Consider the following 23,738-nt stretch of genomic DNA (forward strand, 5'->3'; position numbering starts at 1 on the left):
TTTTCATGATGTTATACAATAATTGTCAAAACATTCAGTGATTAATATTTGTTTGTATTTAAGTGGCATTTTCAACTTCCAAGGTCAAATAAATAACACAAATTATCGTCATATATCATGAATAAATACAGGTTATTAAAACGTGTCTTCTATTACATGGAGGACTTTTACTTTAGAAATCTTCCAAAAATCCGTGACCCGGACGTGACTCGTTAATGTTGTTTGCATATACAGCCGAGAGGAAGCGGTGAAGTGAGATGGTCGACTCCACCAAAAATCTGTCTTGGCGAATAGCGTTAAGCAGAGGGCGGAGCTTTTGTATGGGCGGCAATGAGCGAGTGGCTAATTTGGTCAATACTGTAACGACCCTGGGTTTATAAGCGCGGAAATCGACTCTGCCGCTTGAGCATGCTTTTGCGGCACAGTCGATAGCGCGCCGGACCTCGGGCTAGGAGGTCGAGGGTTCGAGGCCTGCTCCCTGCCTGTTTCATTACATTGGTGTCGGAAGTGATCGGACCTCGCATCCACGACAGTGCGTGTGCTTGGCCGGTGAGCGCGTTCCTGTAAGACGTAAAGTCGCAAGCTAGCGCGAGGACGCGCTCTTTGAAAGGAGGGAGTAGTGTAACGACCCTGGGTTTATAAGCGCGGAAATCGACTCTGCCGCTGGAGCATGCTTTTGCGGCACAGTCGATAGCGCGCCGGACCTCGGGCTAGGAGGTCGAGGGTTCGAGACCTGCTCCCTGCTGTTTCATTACAATACTATTTTGATATGAGAAGCTTATAATTTAATCAAATATAAGTTTCATAATGATTAGGTTGCTACGAGTGTACTGATATAGCCTAAGTGTAATGCACGTAACATTCCGGCAACTTTGTGCAAAACATTTTTATATGGGAGTTGTCGTTCACAGGCGTATCTGCCCTCTCATTGGCTAGAATGTTCCCACCTGATCGCGCATCCTCCCGCCTGCTTTTAGCCTTTGCGGACATGTATTTCCATCGTTAGAGCGGTCAGTCAACCATCTTGTCAATATAATTGATCCTCTTTGCCTTACAGTCATTGTTTGTAAGACGTTGGGGAAGAAGAGCGCGATACAAATTTCACAGCGCAAATGTAAAACATTCGCCAATAGACATTTAGAAGGTTTTCTATAATATATCATGTCCAGCTGATATATCCAGATGCTGGGTAAGCGAGGAAGATTCAGACGGAGTTACTCCCTTCCTGCTATATTGTAGCCAGTAATATTGTAATCAGACTAGCAGTAAGGTTATTGTAGCAACATGAAGCCTCAGTCAAAAACTAACACAGGGATCAAAAGGGAGACTTCAATGTCAGCCCAAGCTCGCCCCTCGAAAACCGCCGGAGAGGGTGAGGTATCGCTCTCTTTCCAGGACGAACTGGCGGCGACGATACACGGTGCTTTCGAAGTGGCTGTGGAAATTGCCGTATTAGAAGTCACTAAACTGGTAGGTCAAGCGCTCGGGGATGTCCGCGATCAGATGCACGAAACCCTACGGGAAAACAAGTCTCTTAAACAACGCTTGCAAACAACCGAGCAAGAGTTGAATGTTGCGCGTCAATGTGTGGAAACAACGAGAGGTGCAAGTCCGCAGAGACAGTTGTCGACGAGTCCTCTCCACAACAACAACTTAGCAAAGACTCAAAAGCAGTCAAAGGACAACGAATTAAATATAAAGTCCTCATATTCATTGGACGGATATGAAATTGTGGAGGCAGAGATCAGTAGTGAACGACAGAAAGACCATGGATCTTTCAGTGAAATCAGCGAGGATGGTCGGGTGTGTTCCCAAGACTTACATCCAGCTTCAAGAGGACAGTCTATCCCTCATCATGACCTGCTTAAAGGTAGGCCTATTTATCAAGCCAAATGAGATGTCATACATACAATATTAGAGAAGCACAGTGTTCGCTTGACTAGCTAGATAAGAACAAGAAATACAGTCTAAGCCTGACAAGATAAAAACAATTGTTCTGAATGTCTTTTTCTTTTCAGAAGTCAGGGAAGAGACCTCCAGTTTGTGTATGGACCACAAGGCAAGTGTAGAAAGCATCAATCATAGTGGCCTAGAAACAACATTTGGAGATAATGACCCATCACCACTTCACATAGTGGCCCAGAGCCTTGAGATGGAACAGGTCAGAGTGAAGGAGGAGAACGGTTCTGGCTCTGGTTCCAGCTCTGGTTCCAGTTTTGACTCGGTGGTAAAAGAAGACTTTGGTCCTGATAGTCTGTCTCTGGTTCAGTCCAAGATGTTAGAGGAGTGGAAACCAGACCCTTTGGACTTACAGTTCTCTGACTCTCTGCTTCCTGGAACCAGCCATAGTCTGTGTAAGTACCAGATAATAGCAGAGAGCTTCCAAATAGCCACTAACTATACCACCTACAAGATGCCACTAGACTTCATAAGATTGACCACTTACTGAGTAATACTAACCATTATGTGTCAGTATCTCTCAAAATGATTTTATTAGAATGAGTAACACCTTTGCCTGCATGTAGAATGTATGCATATGGAACCTGTGTAATAAAACATGAAATAATAGTTTGATGTATTCTCTCTCTCCACAGCTCACCCTCATATGGGCAACACAGAGGTTCCACAACTGACTGCCCCAACAGCCAGTGCCCTTCCAGCCTTCTCCTCCCAGTTCCCCAACAACCTCTTCCAACCAGGGGAGGCAGCAGCTCCCATCATCCCTGCTGCCCCACCTCAGATCTATGGAGTCCAGATCAGGACCAACCCTAATCCCACCATCCCCAACCCTAATCCCACCATCCCCCACCCCAGCCACATCTGCAAACTCTGTGGCCAGGGCTTCCACCAGCCCAGTGAGCTCCGTAGACACCACACCCAGACCCACCCCAAGCGTCAGGTCTTCCCCCCGGGCCAGAGCCCTTACCACTGCAGCGAGTGTGACCGGGATTTCAACCGTCTGGAGAACCTGAAGACTCACCTGAGAATCCACACTGGAGAGAGACCCTATACCTGCTCGGTGTGCTCCATGCGCTTTCGCCACTCGGGCGCGCTCACCAGGCATTTCCGCATACACACTGGGGAGAAGCCATACGTCTGCGGTCAGTGTGGAAAGACATTCCGGAACTGTGGTGGACTCCGGTTCCACCAGCGTTCCCATAGTAGACAGGGACAGTGCTAGTGTAGCGATTTTAAGGGGGGGGGGGGGGCAGCTTTGTGGATACAGCAGGGCAAGCTCAGCAGGGCACAGGCTGACGGTCTTTACCAAACCCTCCCAGATTTCAAGATTAAAACATATTAAACTTGGCCAGGCCTTAAAGGGGAAATCTGCAGTCACCACAAATGTTTCTTGTTTTATCAATTAAGGATATGTACCCATTGATTCTTGAAGAATATAACTTTTTGAACATAGTTACATTTTCGTACACCTCAAAATATAATCTTGTTTTACTCCGATGTTTGTAAACAAAGTTCATGTAAACAAACAGTGAATACCATTGAAACATGGTTAAACCTTTTAGTTTTGATATAATGGACCATCAGTCCTTGCATCCATAGTTCTATGAATTTGAGAGTGGTTACATTTCTCTAGCTCCATCCCTCAGCTCTTAACGAAACAGTGGCGGGGAGTTCCCTTTGTTATTGTTTTAACTGCTGATTGCTGCTTTAACACCAACCAGGTCTGTCATTTTTTTTCCCCTCTTGTTGTTTTCTACAAATGTCTTATACAATGTGTGACTCATTTTGTGACTAAATTGCACACTGTCATGGATCCCTAACCCCACTTCATGGAAGAACCTCATCGCAGTAAGGCAGCCACAGTGGTCCGGTAATGAGTGTATGGCTCTCCCTGCTGGGCTGGGGAACACACACACACACACACACACACACACACACACACACACACACACACAACGATGTTAACTTACTTACGATACACTACCTGATATAATCCCAGTGTTTCTGTTATATGAATGGGGTTGAAGAAACCCCCTGGACAGATATGCACTTACAGCCCCTCATTGGGTGGTCACTTCACCACATGCCCTGCTGAAATAGAAAGACATGATTCGCTGCTGCTGGTGTAAATATTTCCAATTGAATTGCCATGATCTCAGTGGTTCCTGATGAAATACTGGTGTATTGCCTTAGTTAAACGCTATCAATTTAAAAACACAAAGAGTAGTTCCTTATCTCTATCACAACTACCCTTCTCAGTTGAAATGGCTCTTTTTGTGGCATCGTCTCTCTAGATAACCTCCCTGTATGTCTTTTTGCAGTATCTTTTCCATGTTGCCTAATTGGGAGTTCTCTTCTCCTATTTGGTAGTGTCCCCAATACCCGCCCCTCCATCACTGCCGATTGACACATATCCGTCACCGCCTGTCCCCTCCCTCCTCGTCCCATTGGTCTTATTAAAACCCTTCTCCTCCCTCCTCGTCCCATTGGTCTTATTAAAACCCTTCTCCTCCTTCCTCGTCCCATTTGGTCTTATTAAAAGTCCTCTCCTCCCTCCTCTGGATCACTTTCGTCCACCTGATCCCTCGTTCCAAAGACCTAAGGATGGACTGGAGCGCTTACGGTATTTACCACCATTTTGTCATTCACCCGTAATCCTGTGTTTTATTCTTTTCACTACTTTTATCTACAACTTCATACTGTCATTTATGATGTCATCTTTAGTAGTCTGTTAATTTGTGTATGGTCACCTCTGCTATTGAGCTCTCAACTCTGTCTGTTTTTCCTCTTGATTCGTTATGTCTCTGGGATGACTCCGTGATCTGGCTCCGGTGTGGAGGTAGACTCTCTGGATGTACCTCCTCTCACCCCCACCAGTAAGGAGGTCCTGAGCCAGGCGATAAGGGCCACCTTCGCTGGCTTCGCCCAGGAGAGCAGCCGTATGCACTTCCCACAAGGTACCATGTGGTGTATACATACAATGACATCTGGTATTATATAAATTGTAGTTTTGTTGTATAGCCTACCTGTAATTGCTCTCTCTGTTTCAGCCTAACCTGCACAGTGTCTATGGAAATCAAGATGTAAAGAGAGATACAAATTGTGTTTTTGACTAATCTTCTATTTCCTCTTTTGTGTCCAGACCCTAAACTGTGGTCAGATTGGGAGGTGAACCACTGGTTAGACTGGTGCCAGGCTGAGTTCGGCCTCCAAAGCCTGGGCTCGGATTGGAGAGGGCTGCCTGGGAGTGAGCTCTGTACCCTGGACAGAGAGGCCTTCCTGGACCTGAGCTCTGACTACACAGCGGGAGAGATCCTCTGGGAACATCTGGAAACTATGCGCAGAGGTAAAGGGGTGTGTGATGCTGTATCATACCAACGTATGTCTTTTTTCATGAAACAATAACAGTAGAGATTCCTATTACATGTGTGTATATCTGTGTGTTTCAGATTGTGAATATGATCATGGTTCCTCTCCAGTCCTTTGCACGTTGAATTCTCTCTGCCAGTCGCAAACTAACCAAGGTATTAAAAACACTTCCCTTCACCTGTCAGCGGTGTATTGTCTGTATGTTCCTTATGTCAGTCACATATAATCTATATCAGCTATGCTCTTGTCTTCCTCAGACAGTTACGTGGACCATGTGCAGCTCATGGACAAGCAGAATCACCATGGTCAGTTCTCCCATCTCCCAACAGAACCCCCACAGCTTCTGACCCTTGACACTGTGCGATATCAGGACTACCACCGGGTCATACAGGAAGGACCATACAGAAACCACCTGTCCTCTGTCCCTCTGCTCCGAGACCTTGACAGGACAGGTAGGAAACCAATGAGACCTTGGTAGGAAACCATGGAGACCTTGGTAGGAAACCATGGAGACCTTGGTAGGAAACCATGGAGACCTCGGTAGGAAACCATGGAGACCTCGGTAGGAAACCATGGAGACCTCGGTAGGAAACCATGGAGACCTCGGTAGGAAACCATGGAGACCTCGGTAGGAAACCATGGAGACCTCGGTAGGAAACCAATGAGACCTCGTTAGGAAACCAATGAGACCTCGGTAGGAAACCAATGAGACCTCGGTAGGAAAACCAATGAGACCTCGGTAGGAAACCAATGAGACCTCGGTAGGAAACCAATGAGACCTCGGTAGGAAACCAATGAGACCTCGGTAGGAAACCAATGAGACCTCGGTAGGAAACCAATGAGACCTCGGTAGGAAACCAATGAGACCTCGGTAGGAAACCAATGAGACCTCGGTAGGAAAGCATGGAGACCTCGGTAGGAAAAACAATGAGACCTCGTTAAGAAACCAATGAGACCTCGTTAAGAAACCAATGAGACCTCGGTAGGAAAGCATGGAGACCTCGGTAGGAAAGCATGGAGACCTCGGTAGGAAAGCATGGAGACCTCGGTAGGAAAGCATGGAGACCTCGGTAGGAAAGCATGGAGACCTCGGTAGGAAACCAATGAGACCTCGGTAGGAAAGCAATGAGACCTCGGTAGGAAAGCAATGAGACCTCGGTAGGAAAGCAATGAGACCTCGGTAGGAAAGCAATGAGACCTCGGTAGGAAAGCAATGAGACCTCGGTAGGAAAGCAATGAGACCTCGGTAGGAAAGCAATGAGACCTCGGTAGGAAAGCAATGAGACCTCGGTAGGAAAGCAATGAGACCTCGGTAGGAAAGCAATGAGACCTCGGTAGGAAAGCAATGAGACCTCGGTAGGAAAGCAATGAGACCTCGGTAGGAAAGCAATGAGACCTCGGTAGGAAACCAATGAGACCTCGGTAGGAAACCAATGAGACCTCGGTAGGAAACCAATGAGACCTCGGTAGGAAACCAATGAGACCTCGGTAGGAAAAACAATGAGACGTCGTTAGGAAACCAATGAGACGTCGTTAGGAAACCAATGAGACCTCGGTAGGAAAACATGGAGACCTCGGTAGGAAAGCAATGAGACCTCGGTAGGAAAGCAATGAGACCTCGGTAGGAAAGCAATGAGACCTCGGTAGGAAAGCAATGAGACCTCGGTAGGAAAGCAATGAGACCTCGGTAGGAAAGCAATGAGACCTCGGTAGGAAAGCAATGAGACCTCGGTAGGAAAGCAATGAGACCTCGGTAGGAAACCATGGAGACCTCGGTAGGAAACCATGGAGACCTCGGTAGGAAACCATAGAGACCTCGGTAGGAAACCATAGAGACCTCGGTAGGAAACCATAGAGACCTCGGTAGGAAACCATAGAGACCTCGGTAGGAAACCATAGAGACCTCGGTAGGAAACCATAGAGACCTCGGTAGGAAACCATAGAGACCTCGGTAGGAAACCATATAGATATGCTTTGTGTTTTTTATGTTCTATTTAATTATGTGAAGAAACACTTCTCCTTTGTGTTGGATTACTATTTGATTGAAGGGTAAAAGGTTAACATTCAGAATGTATTTCTAATTAATAAGCCTTTGGAAATGTATTATTGCTTTAGAGCAGGGCTTTGGAGGTGTCTTTTTCTGTTAGAGAGATTCATGGAATAGTTTCCTATCATCAACCAATTTTCTCAATCTCTTATTAACTTCAGATTGTGATTCTGAGTTTGGGACCCTGCATTATGAGGACACGGACATCACCGCTTCCCTGTCCTTGACTAGGCCAATGCAGGATTTAGACAAGGGTGTGGAAGAGTCCATCTCTGAGGACCCCTTCAATTTGCCACCCCCACACAGGAGCTTCAAAGAGTTTATAGGGGACAAGACTGATCTGGGTAGAGCGGTGGTTCCGGCAGGCATTCTGTCTGCTTATACTGGTGAGTGATGTTCTTTATGAAGAAAGTGACCAGTCTCTTTGATTACCTGTTGATCTACAATCTAGGTTTATCTGCTTTAGCCAACTCCTTAGCCTGGATCTTGATCTCCTTAGTCTTGGGGTTTCCTGAGTGGTGCAGCGGTCTAAGGCACTGCATCTTGGTGCTAGAGGCGTCACTACTGACCCTGGTTCGATTTCAGGCTGTATCACAACCAGCCGTGATTGGGAGTCCCAAAGGGCGGCGCACAATTGGCCCAGCGTTGGCCGGGGTAGGCCGTCATTGTAAATAAGAATTTGTTCTTAACTGACTTGCCTAACAGTTTAATCCCTCCCTATATGTCTCAACAGGCAGCGGTCCCATTCAGCTGTGGCAGTTTCTATTGGAGCTCCTCATTGACCGCAGCTGTCAATCATTCATAATTTGGACAGGGGATGGATGGGAGTTTAAACTGACAGATCCTGATGAGGCAAGCGGTGTAGCCTATTATATGAAAACACGTTGTTACAGTGTTCTTATTCTGAAGTAAGGTCAATTAGCCAACTTTAGAGAGGCCTATATACTGTATAATATGTTGACGATAATACTAGTTTAATGGTTTGTTATCCCAGGTGGCCCAGCTATGGGGCCGGAGGAAGAACAAGCCTAAGATGAACTACGAGAAGCTGAGTCGAGGCCTGCGCTACTACTACGACAAGAACATCATCCACAAGAACGCTGGCAAGCGCTACGTCTACCGCTTCGTCTGTGACCTGCAAGGCCTGCTGGGATACGAACCCTGGGAACTGCACGCCATGTTGGATATCACGGCCAAAGACGGACATGAGTGAAAGCGAGGAATTGGGCGTTTCCTTTATTCCTCGACCACTTCTAAAAACGCATTGGAGGAGAAGGTCCGAGGGGAGGAACCGTAGAGAGGAATGGGAGGAGCCTCAGATCTTCTCCTTCAGTGAGTTTTGAGGAGGTTGAAGGATCAAGGAAATACTTTTGAGATTCACCTTATGGTGCAGACGGCGAAGGGTCAAGAGACAGAGACTGTGTTTACAAAAACTTTACCTCTTTATCATTTGGTCATATGGCAATCATTTCTTTGGTCAACTGAATCATGATTGGGGGTAAGCTGTGGGGCTTGTATGTTTATATGTGGTATGTATATATTCAATATAATTATTGAATATATGAGAAGAGAAACATTTTTGTTTAAATTGTTGTTTATACAGTGCCTTCAGGAAGTATTTGTCCCCTTGACTTTTCCCACATTTTGTTAGTTTACAAGGTGGGTTAAAAACATTTTGGTCAATGATTTACACTAAATTACTCTGTAATGTCAAAGTAGAAGAAATGTTCTAACATTTGTACAAAAAAATAATATGAAAAATAAAACCCATATCTTGATTACTTAACTATTCAACCCCTTAAGTTAGAATCACCTTTGGCAGAGATTACAGCTGTAAGTCTCTAAGAGATGTGAGTCTTTCTGGGTAAGTCTCTAAGAGCTGTATGTCTTTCTGGGTAAGTCTCTAAGAGCTGTGAGTCTTTCTGGGTAAGTCTAAGAGCTGTATGTCTTTCTGGGTAAGTCTCTAAGAGCTGTATGTCTTTCTGGGTAAGTCTCTAAGAGCTGTATGTCTTTCTGGGTAAGTCTCTAAGAGTTGTATGTCTTTCTGGGTAAGTCTCTAAGAGCTGTGAGTCTTTCTGGGTAAGTCTCTAAGAGCTGTGAGTCTTTCTGGGTAAGTCTCTAAGAGCTTTGTACCCATCTACCAATAGGTGCCCTTTGCGAGTCTTTGGGGTTGAATCTGTGTTTGAAATTCACTGCTCGACTGAGGGACCTTACAGATAATTGTATGTGTTGGGTACAGAGATTAGGTAGGCATTCAAAAATCATGTAAAACACTATTATTGCACACAGAGTAAGTTCATGCAATTTATTATGTGACTTACGTAGATTTTTACTCCTGAACTAATTACCGCTTGTCATAACAAAAGGGTTGACATTTTATCTTTTCATTTTTTTATTAATTTGTCAAAATGTATTAAAAAACATCGTTCCACTTTGACATTACGTGTTATTGTGTGTAGACCAGTTACAAAAAAAATCCTAATTGAATCCATTTTAAGTTCAGGCTGTAACAATAAAATGTGTAGAAAGTCAAGGGGAGTGAACCCTTTCTGAAGGCATATAGGCGCTGTATATCTCAGAGATGTCTTTTATCAACCATCTTTAGCAACATGGATCTTATTGGTCAAACGTTTGTCAGTTTTACAGGTTTTAGCAAATAAAAAGTGGTTAAAAATCAGATGATCTGTCTGTTTATAAAATTATCTATGCTGTGTTTTGAGACATGGGGGGGGTTGACACAGGCACAAGTTGCACTAATGGAATGGAACCTAAAATGAGAGGTGCACTCTTGCTCACCAAATCAAGTCAAGGGTAGCAGGTGTGTGTTTGTTCTGTGTATGTGTGTGTGTGTGTGTGTGTAATAGCTGGACCCTGTGGAGAAATGACTCAAGCAGTGCTAATAACACTGGCCCTCTCTCTGTTCTATTTTCATCTCTAATGCTCCACCTCCTTATTAATTGGCTGCCTGAGCCCACTAACAGCTGGAGTACTTATTTCCAGTTCTTTTGGCCAAATAGTATCTGTTTATTTTGGCCTACTTCATTTTCTGTCAGGAACTGAATTGCAGATATTAGACCTGGGTGACAGTGTGAGTGGACTCTTCTCCTATTGGTGTAAATCCAGCACGTAAAAGCAAACAGAGTTACGGAAGTTTAGTTCTTATTGTCATGATGCGCCCCTAAAGCCCGACTTCCTCAAAACAAACCAAGCCCAGTGCAGCTGACCACTTGTGTTACATACCGTATAACCAAATGGGAAACGAGGCTTTTCAAGTCATCTTGTCCACCTTCCACAATGAGTATCATGAGCAGGGTTGGCTTTTGTAAAAGATTAACGGTTAACTATAATCTGTTAAATTACCAGCTAAAATATTGTAATCAGACTACAGATACTTTTGAGAAACTAGATGATTACTTCCGAGGATTACTTTTAAATTCAGAAAGGATGTTTGCGAGATTTTTTAAAAATCTTTGACCCTTCTCTGTTTTCACAATGACATTCAATTCAGCTTTGAAAAAAAGGCGCAAATTTAAATTTAATCCACCTGAGGGAGTCTGACCACAAGTCAGAGACCACTATGATGACACACCAAATGTGTTTGATGGATTTCGGGAAAAGAGCAGGAATAGGCTTTTGTAGGCTACAGTCCAAGCTATGTCTTCCAATGGTGCGACTGCTGTCGGTATGCAAAGATTATTCAACTAAAATAAACGCTTGGAGGTAAGGATGACAGTGTAGTCTACGGTGATACGGATATAACTTATTATTGATATCTACGTAGCGCATTGATGTGAATCACACTGCTGCTCTTTCATTTAGCTATCTGCTCCTTACGGATTGTGGTTGTTGCGGATGGCTGTTCACAAATCTAAAGGTGTATTTCAACCCAATAATGGTTGATTTCAAGAAGTTTAAGCTGCCTATCAAATCATTGTTTTTGAAACCAGTGGACAGCCAGTGAAAAATGCACTCTTGCAACAGCTGCATAGTGCGAATCCCAGCCTATGGAATAAAAGTCGGGCTTTTATTGCTCAATCTAATTCATGCTGATATAAAAAGAAAATCCATAGGCCTAATGGACACATGCTCAAACTTGCACACATTTGATAGACTTAAAGGGTAATTCAGTAGTTGCTACATACATTTTTGGACTTATAAATGATATACTGTATATTAATGTAAAGATATAATTTAATCATATTCTTATATGCAGTAGAAAGCAATGGGTTAGAGGAAGCCTACATAACCAACCCATAAAGTAACATTTATCATCCATATATGGCCAGCTATGTAAACTTTAACATTGGTTTATCCTGCAATAGATGTCGTTCAATTGGTAACATATTTTTGTCTTCTTCTAATGCCTCTTAAGGGGAAAGTAATCTAAAAGTAACTGAATGTAATCAGATTACGTTACTGAGTTTAGGTAATCCAAAAGTTACATTACTGATTACAATTTCTGACAGGTAACTGTGACGGATTACATTTAGGAAGTAACCTACCCAACCCTGATCGTGAACATCATATTCCATTTTGAGCCACTAAGTGTAGGGGCTCAAAACATCTCAACCCCCTCAGAAGAAGAGAGTGGTAGTCAGTGAAATGGATACAACGTGAGCCCCCCCCCCCCCCCCCGTCTCCTCCATCTCTCCTTCTCCCATGCTGTTCCTTCCGTTGACCGCATGGGAGCCTGGGCGTGAAGAGAAAAGTGGCGGAAGTAATCCTCACATCCTCAGAGAGGAAGTAATCCTCACATCCTCAGAGAGATGGGATCATGTCTTTGTCTCCGACCGCTTTTGCTTTCTCCCACTCGGCTCTCAGTCAATGACTGTGCAGGTGAGTCACAAATGCAAAGCAGGACGGCAGAATAAAGCTGTTAATTTAATCACGAGTAAAAAAAATAAAAAAATGTCACATTGCACATTTGGGAAACACAGGGGCTGCATTTACACACGGAGCCCAATTATGATCTGTTTTCCACTTATCGGCAAAAGATCTGATCTGATTGGTCAAAAGAGCAATAATTAGGCAAAATATCATAATTTGTCTGCATGTGTAAACGTAGCCAAGGGGCCTATAATTACTATGATTGAACCAAGATACCCAGGGCGTGACTAATCTCACACAGTCAGGGCAAATTCCTCTTCAAGGAATACCTAGGATAAAGCAATCCTTCTGCCCCCCCCCCCCCCCCCCCCCTTAAAAGATTTAGATGCACTATTGTAAAGTGGCTGTTCCACTGGATGTCATTAGGTGAATGCACCAATTTGTAAGTCGCTCTGGATAAGAGCGTCTGCTAAATGACTTAAATGTAAATGTAAATGTAAACCTCAACTGAGTTATGCTACAAACCTCAGCCTGTTAGACATCATTGCTCCTTACCGGACTCCAGATAGAGTCCATACTCCAGATGTTTACCCATTGGGCATTCCTCACCCTTCCTCAAACAGAAGGGTGAGGGTTCCAAAGGGGTTTTCGGCTGTCCCAATAGGTCACAGGCCTGGGCAATTCCAGTCCTCAGGGAGCCTGATTGGTGTTCTAGATAGCGCCTTTGTTTCTAAGAATGTAGCAGAATTAATGATCGCAGGGTGGACACACAAGATGCATTAAAAAAAGGATACTTGCACCCTTCTGCTGTGTGTTTGATGACACAGTAGCACTGGGAACAGGCTGGGAACAGGCATGAAGACCTGGCAGCCCAGAACAGGGTCGGTCACTGTCCCACAGGTCAGCAGGGTGGCTACCAGCCCACAGGACCTGGTACTGGCCTCTGAGATTGACCAGGGGAAAAGGCAGAAACAGCACAAGCAGTGAGATCTGGGGGCGACGTGGCTGGCCAGCAGACGCCTAACAATGTGGGAGCAGGCTGGGCGCTAGAACAGGGAGGGGGATGTTTACAAATAATGACATTGTAATTTATTAATATATTGTGGCAAATTCATGGGGTAGCCCCAACTAGGACTCAAACCCAGGTCCAATGACTGTCAAGCCAATGCCTTAACCGTTACGCCAAGAGGTCTGAACCCCTTTGAATAGGTCGCTAGGTGTTGTGTTAAGGTTGCTGCAATATACACTATTCACTACATCCACTTGATGAGCAAACACACACTGATAATGCAATGCCTCATGCTTAATAGCCTAGTGGTTAGAGCGTTGGGCCAGTAACCGAAAGATTGCTGGATTGAATCCCCGAGCTGATGAGGTAAAAATCTGTCGTTCTGCCCCTGAACAAGGCAGTTAACCCACTGTTCCCTGTTAGGCTGTCATTGTAAATAAGAATTTGTTCATAACTGACTTGCCTAGTTACATTTTCTTTTAATTATAATTAATAACGGGTCTGCCTTGTGAGCATTTTGAAATGCAAACTGTGATCCCTTCCAGTTGGATACGTTTATGGTCAGATACACATTTTGAATACAGACCTTAAAAAGTCATAGCACTGCCTAGACCAGTGTTTCCCCAAATCCGGTCCTCCAGTACTCCCAACAGCACACATTGTTGTTGTAGCGAACACCTGATTCCACTTGCCATGGGCTTGATGATTAGCTGACAAGTAGAATCAGGTTTGTTTGTCTGGGACAACAACAACAATATGTACTATTGGGGATACTGGAGGAGCAGAGTTGGCAGATACTATTTCAATTGGGGGGGGGCGCGACCTGGTAATATTTATTATATTCCCTTTTGGCGAGTCTGACTAATGTTCCAGATCAGAGCAGAACTATAGCTTGTTAATTCGGTGTGAAAAATCAATTGCTGCTCACTCACTACACACGAAGAGCCAGAGTCATATTATTAATATTCAAAGCTGTGCCAGTCCATTTTATTCAGTTACACTTGATCTCACACTTATCGGAAAGCATTTTCATTTGGGCTTTCCAGTCTGAAAAGCAATTTCCTTGAGTCTTGCAACAATTAGATTTTTGACCTGCTCACTTGCTTGTATTTTTCCAAGAAGATCTTGAATTTATTTCACCTTTAAACTAGGCAAGTCCGTTAAGAACAAATTATTATTTTCAATGACAGCCTAGGAACAGTGGGTTAACTCTTTTTCAGGGGCAGAATGATAGATTTGAACCTCATCAGCTCAGGGATTTGATCTTGCAACCTTGCAGTTACTAGTCCAACTCTCTAACCACTAGGCTACCTGCCACCCCAGGCAGAATGATTTGGTCAACCCTGGTATCCAGAGAAGTAGGCTTTCTGTTAGTCCCTTGCTTGTTAGACATTATTTACCATTTACTCTGATTACAACCCTTGACATTTCATGTGACAGTTTTTCGGTCTGCTCCATGCTATGCATTGTCCCATTCATAATGACAACTGTAATGTTGATAGTCACGTACCTCCACAAACAAAACTGAAAATTAATTCTCTTGTGCACTCATTCAACCAATAAGGAAGTCTGACCAGGATTGTTTTATTGTCATCATGTTTACTATTTCATTTCAATTTGTATCATTGACTTCAATGAAATATGTCAGGTGTGTAGGTCAAACTGTTGTGAGCATATGTTTCTTATTTACAAATAATAGTGGGGTGAAGTAACAGAATTTGGAAGTCAAAGTGTGTGTTCATCACTGTGTTTTCTGTTTCTCCCACTGTTCCGGAGTCAGCGTCTTCTGTTCAAATGCGTGGATCTCTTTCAGCTCATCAGCCAAGCAGGTGTTCACCATCCTGACAAAACCAAAAATCAGAAACGAGAGTATGTCAACGACGGGTCTACTTCTTACCCATTCAAAGTTGGCTCATAACCCTTATCAGCTCTGCCTGCCCACCGTGTACTTCACTTTAGCCTACCTGTGTCTCGCCAGCAGTGGTTTCCCCTCGAACTGGGGCGACACTACTAGAACCTTGAAGCTGGCAGCGCATCGGTTAGAGGATGTGTCTTCAACTTCCTGTCAAGAGAAAGCCGGTAGAACAGGTCATTGGTGAGGTCATACATCAGCTCAGGAGTGGCCAAAACCACTGGGGGAAGGGTGCATGTTTTTGCTCCAGTCCTGCACTAACACACGATTCAACTGCATTCTCATAGTCCCGTGTAGCTCAGTTGGTAGAGCATGGCGCTTGCAACACCAGGGTTGTGGGTTCGTTTCCCACAGGGGGCCAGTACAAAAAAGTATGAATGTATGTACTTGTAAGTCGCTCTGGATAAGAGCGTCTGCTAAATGACTTAAATGTAAATGCATTCTAGTGATTGTCTTATTTTTTCATATTCTCTCATATATCCAGTATTTCTTCCTCTCTACATTATTACCTGTATTGTGCATTGTTGGGAAAGACCTCGCAAGTTAAGTATTTCACTGTACTGTTTTACACCTGCTGTATCCTGTGTATGGGACAATAAAACTTGAATGTTCTGATTGTAAATGTATCGACTCGACTCCTAGTGCCCCGCTGGTGTTGCACCACTAGGTGTCGCTAACACACTACACTGATCATGAGCAATTGATTAGTAGAATCAGGCTACTGCTAGGGATGGATAAAAAGTGTGACACCAATCAGGCCCTCAATGATTGGTGTTTCCCACCCCTGAGAGTGTGCAAAAGCTTGAACACCCAGTAGCCGTGTAAATGTTAAATACAAAATGGCCTAAATAGATGTGGCTAACGTAGCCCACTAACGTTATGGGGTGTAGCATACGTGTGCGCATTCTTTGGAGAATGGGGGAAAACGATACATACCACATGTATCGCTCCGATCTCCTTGATTAGTTTGTCACGAATGTGATCTGTTGTTACATCCATACTTTTGGAAACAAGGCGCCCACTGTTGTCCCTTTATGATCCAAAACGTTACGGTGGGTTATTTTGTTCTACAGATAACGAAAGCGGGTCTACTACTGGTGAATGTATTGAGAGGCGGGATTAGATACTCAGGAAATATAAACGTATCCAATCACAACTATTGAATCAGAATTTTTAACCAACCAGAAGCTTGCTTTATATTATACTAGATTATATTATACTGGATTCATATTTTCACACCAATGACCACTAGAATTGGCCAATCTCAGAGTTAACATCAAATGCGATATGTGGGGATGGTTCTTCTGTTACATTTTTTTGCCTGAACAAAATATATATGTATCTCCTCACATGACCCAGATTTCAAAATTGGGCGATTTTTGATATTTTTCGTAAATGCACATTTTGAAATGTGTATTAGGCACCAGGTTAAACACCTATTAATTTGAAACACATAAAACGTTAAGTTTACAACATATTTTTCTCATGTAGGGTTTTCCACCACTTCCGAATTCTTCAGACGAAGGCCCGCCCCCATTCATTTTCAAGGGGCGCAAGGGATTGTGGGAAGGTAAGCTGCTAGGGGAGCGGTAGAAAAAAATTCAGCTCCGCTCTACTTTATGCAAATTGCACGCGGTCATCGGTGAGGAGCAGATGTTTGTTTGAAAATCTTCAGTTTATGAAACGTAGTTCCGCCTGTCATTAGTTCCGGGGAAGCACAGCCCCCCCAAAAATGGACGAAAGCAAATCATCCCTGTCTGGTTTTCAATTCTATATGATTTTGCATCGCTAGAATACAGAGACAAAATCATAAGGTCAAAGGCATGGAGGAGGTTTGCAGAGATGGTCGGTGTTGATGGTGGGTGAAGAAAAATGTGCACCACAATGTTTGCATTTCGCTAACCATGTGTATGTGACCCAATACCATTTGATTTGCTGCTAGCTAGCTATGAACATCAAACAACCTAAACCTCAAAACTGTTCAAAGCCACCATTTGTGAATGTGTTGAGTAAATTCAATTGTGAAATTAGCCCACTAAAGGATATAAATCACCAGTAACATGCATTATAATATTGTAAATGATACAGTACGTATGCATTTCGCATTGTAATATGTTACCAATTGGATAATGGTATTTTCACGTTATGATTCTCATATTAAAGTATATGTCTCTTTCATTATACTGGTGTCATGACATTGATCATTAGCTCACTTCCTGTCAAATACATAGGCCTACATACACATGGGATGGGTACTTTGGGCAAAGTAAATTGTGGTTTTGACTTGCAAACATTGTCGTGCAAATCTGTCTTTACACACCCATCAATCCTCCTCCATGCCATTGTCCTTCTGATTTTGTCTCTGTATTCTAAAATCATTCTCCGCAAATACGCGATGTAGAATTACAACGCTCCCCATGGCACATTATTTTCATTTTTAATTAGCCTACAAATTGCCAGATCCTTATTTTCATGTGCAGTACAAGGATTGGATTTGAACCAAACAATTTCACGTCAGAAAAATAAATGTAGAAAATGTGGTTTATGATTAACAGAGGAAGAGAAAGCGAGTGACCCAACTTGGCAGAAACTCTGTATCCCTCCAGCAGGTGGCGTTGTTTCGCCAACCAAGCATGGAGTTTTTGTATGTGGGTCAATGAGTGTCGAATTTGGTCGACAAAAAAATGAATGGCATGTTTCCTACTTGAGGTTTATTGGATCGAATGGAAGTTTCTTAATGCTTAAGTTGTTACGAGTGTACTTATATAAGTAGGACACGTGACATCCCGGCAACGGAGAAAAATTACTTTGTATCGAGTTGTCACGAGATGACTATGCATATTCATGTAATTTGTATTTACTCTTCTTATGGTCCGGCAGAATTAAGGCAGTTATACAATTTTAAAAACATTACAATACATTCATTACAGAATTCACAACACACTAATTGTGTGCCCTCAGGCCCATACTCCACTACCACATATCTACAACACAAAATCCATGTGTATGTGTGTATAGTGCGTATGATATCGTGTGTGTATGCATGTGTCTGAGCCTATGTTTGCAGTGGTGTAAAGTACTTAAGTAGTATATTTTTTTAAAGTATTTTTTTGGAGTATCTGTACTTCACTATTTCTATTTTTGACTACTTCCTAAATAAAATTATGTACTTTTTACTCCATACATTTTCCCTGACACCCAAAAGTACTAGTTATATTTTGAATGCTTAGCAGGACAGAGAACTGGTCCAATTCACACACTTATCAAGAGAACATCCCTGGTCATCCCTACTGCCTCTGATCTGGTGGACTCACTAAACAGAGAACATCCCTGGTCATCCCTACTGCCTCTGATCTGGTGGACTCACTAAACAGAGAACATCCCTGGTCATCCATACTGTCTCTGATCTGGTGGACTCACTAAACAGAGAACATCCCTGGTCATCCCTACTGCCTCTGATCTGGTGGACTCACTAAACAGAGAACATCCCTGGTCATCCCTACTGCCTCTGATCTGGAGGACTCACTAAACAGAGAACATCCATGGTCATCCCTACTGCCTCTGATCTGGAGGACTCACTAAACAGAGAACACCCCTGGTCATCCCTACTGCCTCTGATCTGGTGGACTCACTAAACAGAGAACATCCCTGGTCATCCCTACTGCCTCTGATCTGGTGGACTCACTAAACAGAGAACATCCCTGGTCATCCCTACTGCCTCTGATCTGGTGGACTCACTAAACAGAGAACATCCCTGGTCATCCCTACTGCCTCTGATCTGGAGGACTCACTAAACAGAGAACATCCCTGGTCATCCCTACTGCCTCTGATCTGGAGGACTCACTAAACAGAGAACATCCCTGGTCATCCCTACTGCCTCTGATCTGGAGGACTCACTAAACAGAGAACATCCCTGGTTATCCCTACTGCCTCTGATCTGGAGGACTCACTAAACAGAGAACACCCCTGGTCATCCCTACTGCCTCTGATCTGGTGGACTCACTAAACAGAGAACATCCCTGGTCATCCCTACTGCCTCTGATCTGGTGGACTCACTCAACAGAGAACATCCCTGGTCATCCCTACTGCCTCTGATCTGGTGGACTCACTAAACAGAGAACATCCCTGGTCATCCATACTGTCTCTGATCTGGTGGACTCACTAAACAGAGAACATCCCTGGTCATCCTTACTGTCTCTGATCTGGTGGACTCACTCAACAGAGAACATCCCTGGTCATCCCTACTGTCTCTGATCTGGAGGACTCACTAAACAGAGAACATCCCTGGTCATCCCTACTGTCTCTGATCTGGAGGACTCACTAAACAGAGAACATCCCTGGTCATCCCTACTGTCTCTGATCTGGAGGACTCACTAAACAGAGAACATCCCTGGTCATCCCTACTGCCTCTGATCTGGAGGACTCACTAAACAGAGAACATCCCTGGTCATCCCTACTGTCTCTGAACTGGAGGACTCACTAAACAGAGAACATCCCTGGTCATCCCTACTGCCTCTGATCTGGAGGACTCACTAAACAGAGAACATCCCTGGTCATCCCTACTGCCTCTGAACTGGAGGACTCACTAAACAGAGAACATCCCTGGTCATCCCTACTGACTCTGATCTGGAGGACTCACTAAACAGAGAACATCCCTGGTCATCCCTACTGCCTCTGATCTGGAGGACTCACTAAACAGAGAACATCCCTGGTCATCCCTACTGCCTCTGATCTGGAGGACTCACTAAACAGAGAACATCCCTGGTCATCCCTACTGCCTCTGATCTGGAGGACTCACTAAACAGAGAACATCCCTGGGCATCCCTACTGCCTCTGATCTGACAGACTCACTAAACAGAGAACACCCCTGGTCATCCCTACTGTCTCTGAACTGGAGGACTCACTAAACAGAGAACATCCCTGGTCATCCCTACTGCCTCTAATCTGGTGGACTCACTAAACAGAGAACATCCCTGGTCATCCCTATTGCCTCTGATCTGAAGGACTCACTAAACAGAGAACATCCCTGGTCATCCATACTGCCTCTGATCTGGTGGACTCACTAAACAGAGAACATCCGGTCATCCCTACTGCCTCTGATCTGAAGGACTCACTAAACAGAGAACATCCCTGGTCATCCCTACTGCCTCTGATCTGAAGGACTCACTAAACAGAGAACATCCCTGGTCATCCCTACTACCTCTGATCTGGAGGACTCACTAAACAGAGAACATCCCTGGTCATCCCTACTGCCTCTGATCTGGAGGACTCACTAAACAGAGAACATCCCTGGTCATCCCTACTGCCTCTGATCTGGTGGACTCACTAAACAGAGAACATCCCTGGTCATCCCTACTGCCTCTGATCTGGTGGACTCACTAAACAGAGAACATCCCTGGGCATCCCTACTGCCTCTGATCTGGTGGACTCACTAAACAGAGAACATCCCTGGTCATCCCTACTGCCTCTGATCTGGTGGACTCACTAAACAGAGAACACCCCTGGTCATCCCTACTGTCTCTGAACTGGAGGACTCACTAAACAGAGAACATCCCTGGTCATCCCTACTGCCTCTAATCTGGTGGACTCACTAAACAGAGAACATCCCTGGTCATCCCTACTGCCTCTGATCTGAAGGACTCACTAAACAGAGAACATCCCTGGTCATCCATACTGCCTCTGATCTGGTGGACTCACTAAACAGAGAACATCCGGTCATCCCTACTGCCTCTGATCTGAAGGACTCACTAAACAGAGAACATCCCTGGTCATCCCTACTGCCTCTGATCTGAAGGACTCACTAAACAGAGAACATCCCTGGTCATCCCTACTACCTCTGATCTGGAGGACTCACTAAACAGAGAACATCCCTGGTCATCCCTACTGCCTCTGATCTGGAGGACTCACTAAACAGAGAACATCCCTGGTCATCCCTACTGCCTCTGATCTGGTGGACTCACTAAACAGAGAACATCCCTGGGCATCCCTACTGCCTCTGATCTGGTGGACTCACTAAACAGAGAACATCCCTGGTCATCCCTACTGCCTCTGATCTGGTGGACTCACTAAACAGAGAACATCCCTGGTCATCCCTACTGCCTCTGATCTGGAGGACTCACTAAACAGAGAACATCCCTGGTCATCCCTACTGCCTCTGATCTGGTGGACTCACTAAACAGAGAACATCCCTGGTCATCCCTACTGCCTCTGATCTGGTGGACTCACTAAACAGAGAACATCCCTGGTCATCCCTACTGCCTCTGATCTGGAGGACTCACTAAACAGAGAACATCCCTGGTCATCTCTACTGCCTCTGATCTGGAGGACTCACTAAACAGAGAACATCCCTGGTCATCCCTACTGCCTCTGATCTGGAGGACTCACTAAACAGAGAACATCCCTGGTCATCTCTACTGCCTCTGATCTGGTGGACTCACTAAACAGAGAACATCCCTGGTCATCCCTACTGCCTCTGATCTGGAGGACTCACTAAACAGAGAACATCCCTGGTCATCCCCACTCCCTCTGATCTGGTGGACTCACTAAACAGAGAACATCCCTGGTCATCCCTACTGTCTCTGATCTGGAGGACTCACTAAACAGAGAACATCCCTGTTCATCCCTACTGTCTCTGATCTGGAGGACTCACTAAACAGAGAACATCCCTGGTCATCCCCACTCCCTCTGATCTGGTGGACTCACTAAACAGAGAACATCCCTGTTCATCCCCTGCCTCTGATCTGGTGGACTCACTAAACACAAATACTTCCTTATCTAAATTGTGTTGAAGTTGCCCCTGGCTGTCAAAAAAAGTACTAAAAAAGGAAATGGTGCCGTCTGGTTTTTGATGTGTAGTATAAAGTATTTGACATGTAGTATTTACTTGTACTCAAGTATGGCATTTGAGTCCTTTTTCCACCACTGTACTTAAGTACATTTTTACTACTTAAGTAGTATTTTACTGGGTTACTTTCCCTTGAGTCATTTTATATTAAGGTATCTTTACTTTTACTCAAGTATGACAATTTAATACTTTTTCCACCTCTGTATGTTTGTGTTACTAGTTATTATTATTTTTTTATTTAACCTTTATTTAACTAGACAAGTCAGTTAAGAACAAATTCTTATTTACAATGATGGCCTACCCCGGCCAAACCCGGATGACGCTGGGCCAATTGTACGCTGCCCTATGGGACTCCCAATCACGTCCGGATGTGATGCAGCCTGGATTCAAACCAGGGACTGCAGTGACACCTCTTGCACTGAGATGCAGTGCCGAGTTGGATCTCTCGCTCTCTCTTATTGAGGCTAGTAGCAAAGATTTTTCTAACTAATCAAAGATAGACCACAACCTGTTGTTTCCATTGGTAACGCATTATTCAAGGTTGGGCAGCAGGGAAGCAACTTTATTTTTAGAAGTGGGCTGGACATAATATATATATTTATATAAATTTGTTTTATCCAGTTGGGTAAATGCTACAAACAGCCTACCCGACCGATCAGAGACGTCTGCAGGGTCCTAAAGCACCCCAGGGCCTCGGTTTTGTATCCCATTCCAATGATAAAACTGGGTGGGACAAAAAATACAATTTCAGAATGTGGGAGGGGGACATGTCCCTCCCGTACTTGTGAAAGTTGCACCCTGGTGGGCAGAACTAGCAAGGAGGGGGGCAGAGCCAAGTACGAGTAAGCGAGATCCTATTGGCACGTTCAAGCATGTATTTTGCATATTTCCCATTAGGGAACGCCTACTATGTGATGTGTGTGATAACTCTATTCGCCCTTGCACTCCTTCTGATCTACTCAAGGATTCAATTAACCAAAGTCCTGATGAACAGTCAATTAGGTAAATTAGATGTTTTGATGCAGGGTTGGAACGAAACCCCGCATCATAATTCCTCTTTTTTTGCCCTGTAGCGATTCAGGCCCAGGGTTGATGGCCACTGCTGTACAGCTTTACTATAAACCGATATTAGATTTAAGAGGCATCTATCTGTCCCCTCCTCCTCCACTTCCTTCTGATTCTGTTTCTTGGCCCTGACGCTGCCAAAGTCTACAGGGACGTACAGCGGCGGCTGAAGGCCTTGCTCAGCCATCCATATTGTACTTCTGCTTCAGCCAGCGGGCGGTGTGGGGGATGTGGCTACACGGCGCCACCCAGAGCATGTTGCACACCGCATGCCAGTGAAGTGGAGGCACCACCCAGAGCATGTTGCACACCGTATGCCAGTGAAGTGGAGGCGCCACCCAGAGCATGTTGCACACCACATGCCAGTGAAGTGGAGGCACCACCCAGAGCATGTTGCACACCGCATGCCAGTGAAGTGGAGGCACCACCCAGAGCATGTTGCACACTACATGCCAGTGAAGTGGAGGCACCACCCAGAGCATGTTGCACACCACATGCCAGTGAAGTGGAGGCACCACCCAGAGCATGTTGCACACTACATGCCAGTGAAGTGGAGGCACCACCCAGAGCATGTTGCACACCACATGCCAGTGAAGTGGAGGCACCACCCAGAGCATGTTGCACACTACATGCCAGTGAAGTGGAGGCACCACCCAGAGCATGTTGCACACCACATGCCAGTGAAGTGGAGGCACCACCCAGAGCA

At 44.7% G+C, this 23,738-nt stretch overlaps 3 protein-coding genes across 4 annotated transcripts; 2 read left to right on the forward strand and 1 right to left on the reverse strand.

Annotated features, from left to right (window-relative positions):
• The first annotated feature begins 172 nt into the window (after positions 1-172).
• On the forward strand, positions 173-4,432 carry LOC129865938 (zinc finger protein 37-like). Of its 2 annotated transcripts, none has more exons than XM_055939033.1 (3): positions 173-1,870; positions 2,022-2,354; positions 2,595-4,432. In XM_055939033.1, the coding sequence occupies exons 1-3, from the start codon at positions 1,285-1,287 to the stop codon at positions 3,179-3,181; spliced, it is 1,506 nt and encodes a 501-aa protein (XP_055795008.1). In that variant the 5' UTR covers positions 173-1,284; the 3' UTR covers positions 3,182-4,432. The 2 variants fall into 2 exon arrangements, with proteins under 2 accessions (XP_055795008.1, XP_055795007.1); XM_055939032.1 differs by having other exon boundaries at positions 362-1,870; positions 2,019-2,354.
• A 66-nt stretch (positions 4,433-4,498) lies between these two features.
• On the forward strand, positions 4,499-10,052 carry LOC129865940 (protein C-ets-1-like). The gene is made up of 8 exons (XM_055939034.1): positions 4,499-4,582; positions 4,803-4,916; positions 5,102-5,305; positions 5,409-5,483; positions 5,586-5,780; positions 7,537-7,761; positions 8,109-8,227; positions 8,370-10,052. Exons 1-8 carry the CDS (start codon positions 4,564-4,566, stop codon positions 8,586-8,588), a joined length of 1,170 nt encoding a protein of 389 aa, XP_055795009.1. The 5' UTR covers positions 4,499-4,563; the 3' UTR covers positions 8,589-10,052.
• Positions 10,053-14,790: 4,738 nt separating this feature from the next.
• On the reverse strand, positions 14,791-16,255 carry LOC129865942 (bolA-like protein 2). Its single transcript, XM_055939036.1, has 3 exons — positions 16,060-16,255; positions 15,176-15,273; positions 14,791-15,052 (listed from the first exon to the last, which is right to left on the reverse strand). Exons 1-3 carry the CDS (start codon positions 16,120-16,122, stop codon positions 14,953-14,955), a joined length of 261 nt encoding a protein of 86 aa, XP_055795011.1. The 5' UTR covers positions 16,123-16,255; the 3' UTR covers positions 14,791-14,952.
• Positions 16,256-23,738: the final 7,483 nt, after the last annotated feature.

Source organism: Salvelinus fontinalis, chromosome 11 (assembly GCF_029448725.1).
Source record: "Salvelinus fontinalis isolate EN_2023a chromosome 11, ASM2944872v1, whole genome shotgun sequence".
NCBI classification, from domain to species: Eukaryota; Metazoa; Chordata; class Actinopteri; order Salmoniformes; family Salmonidae; genus Salvelinus; species Salvelinus fontinalis.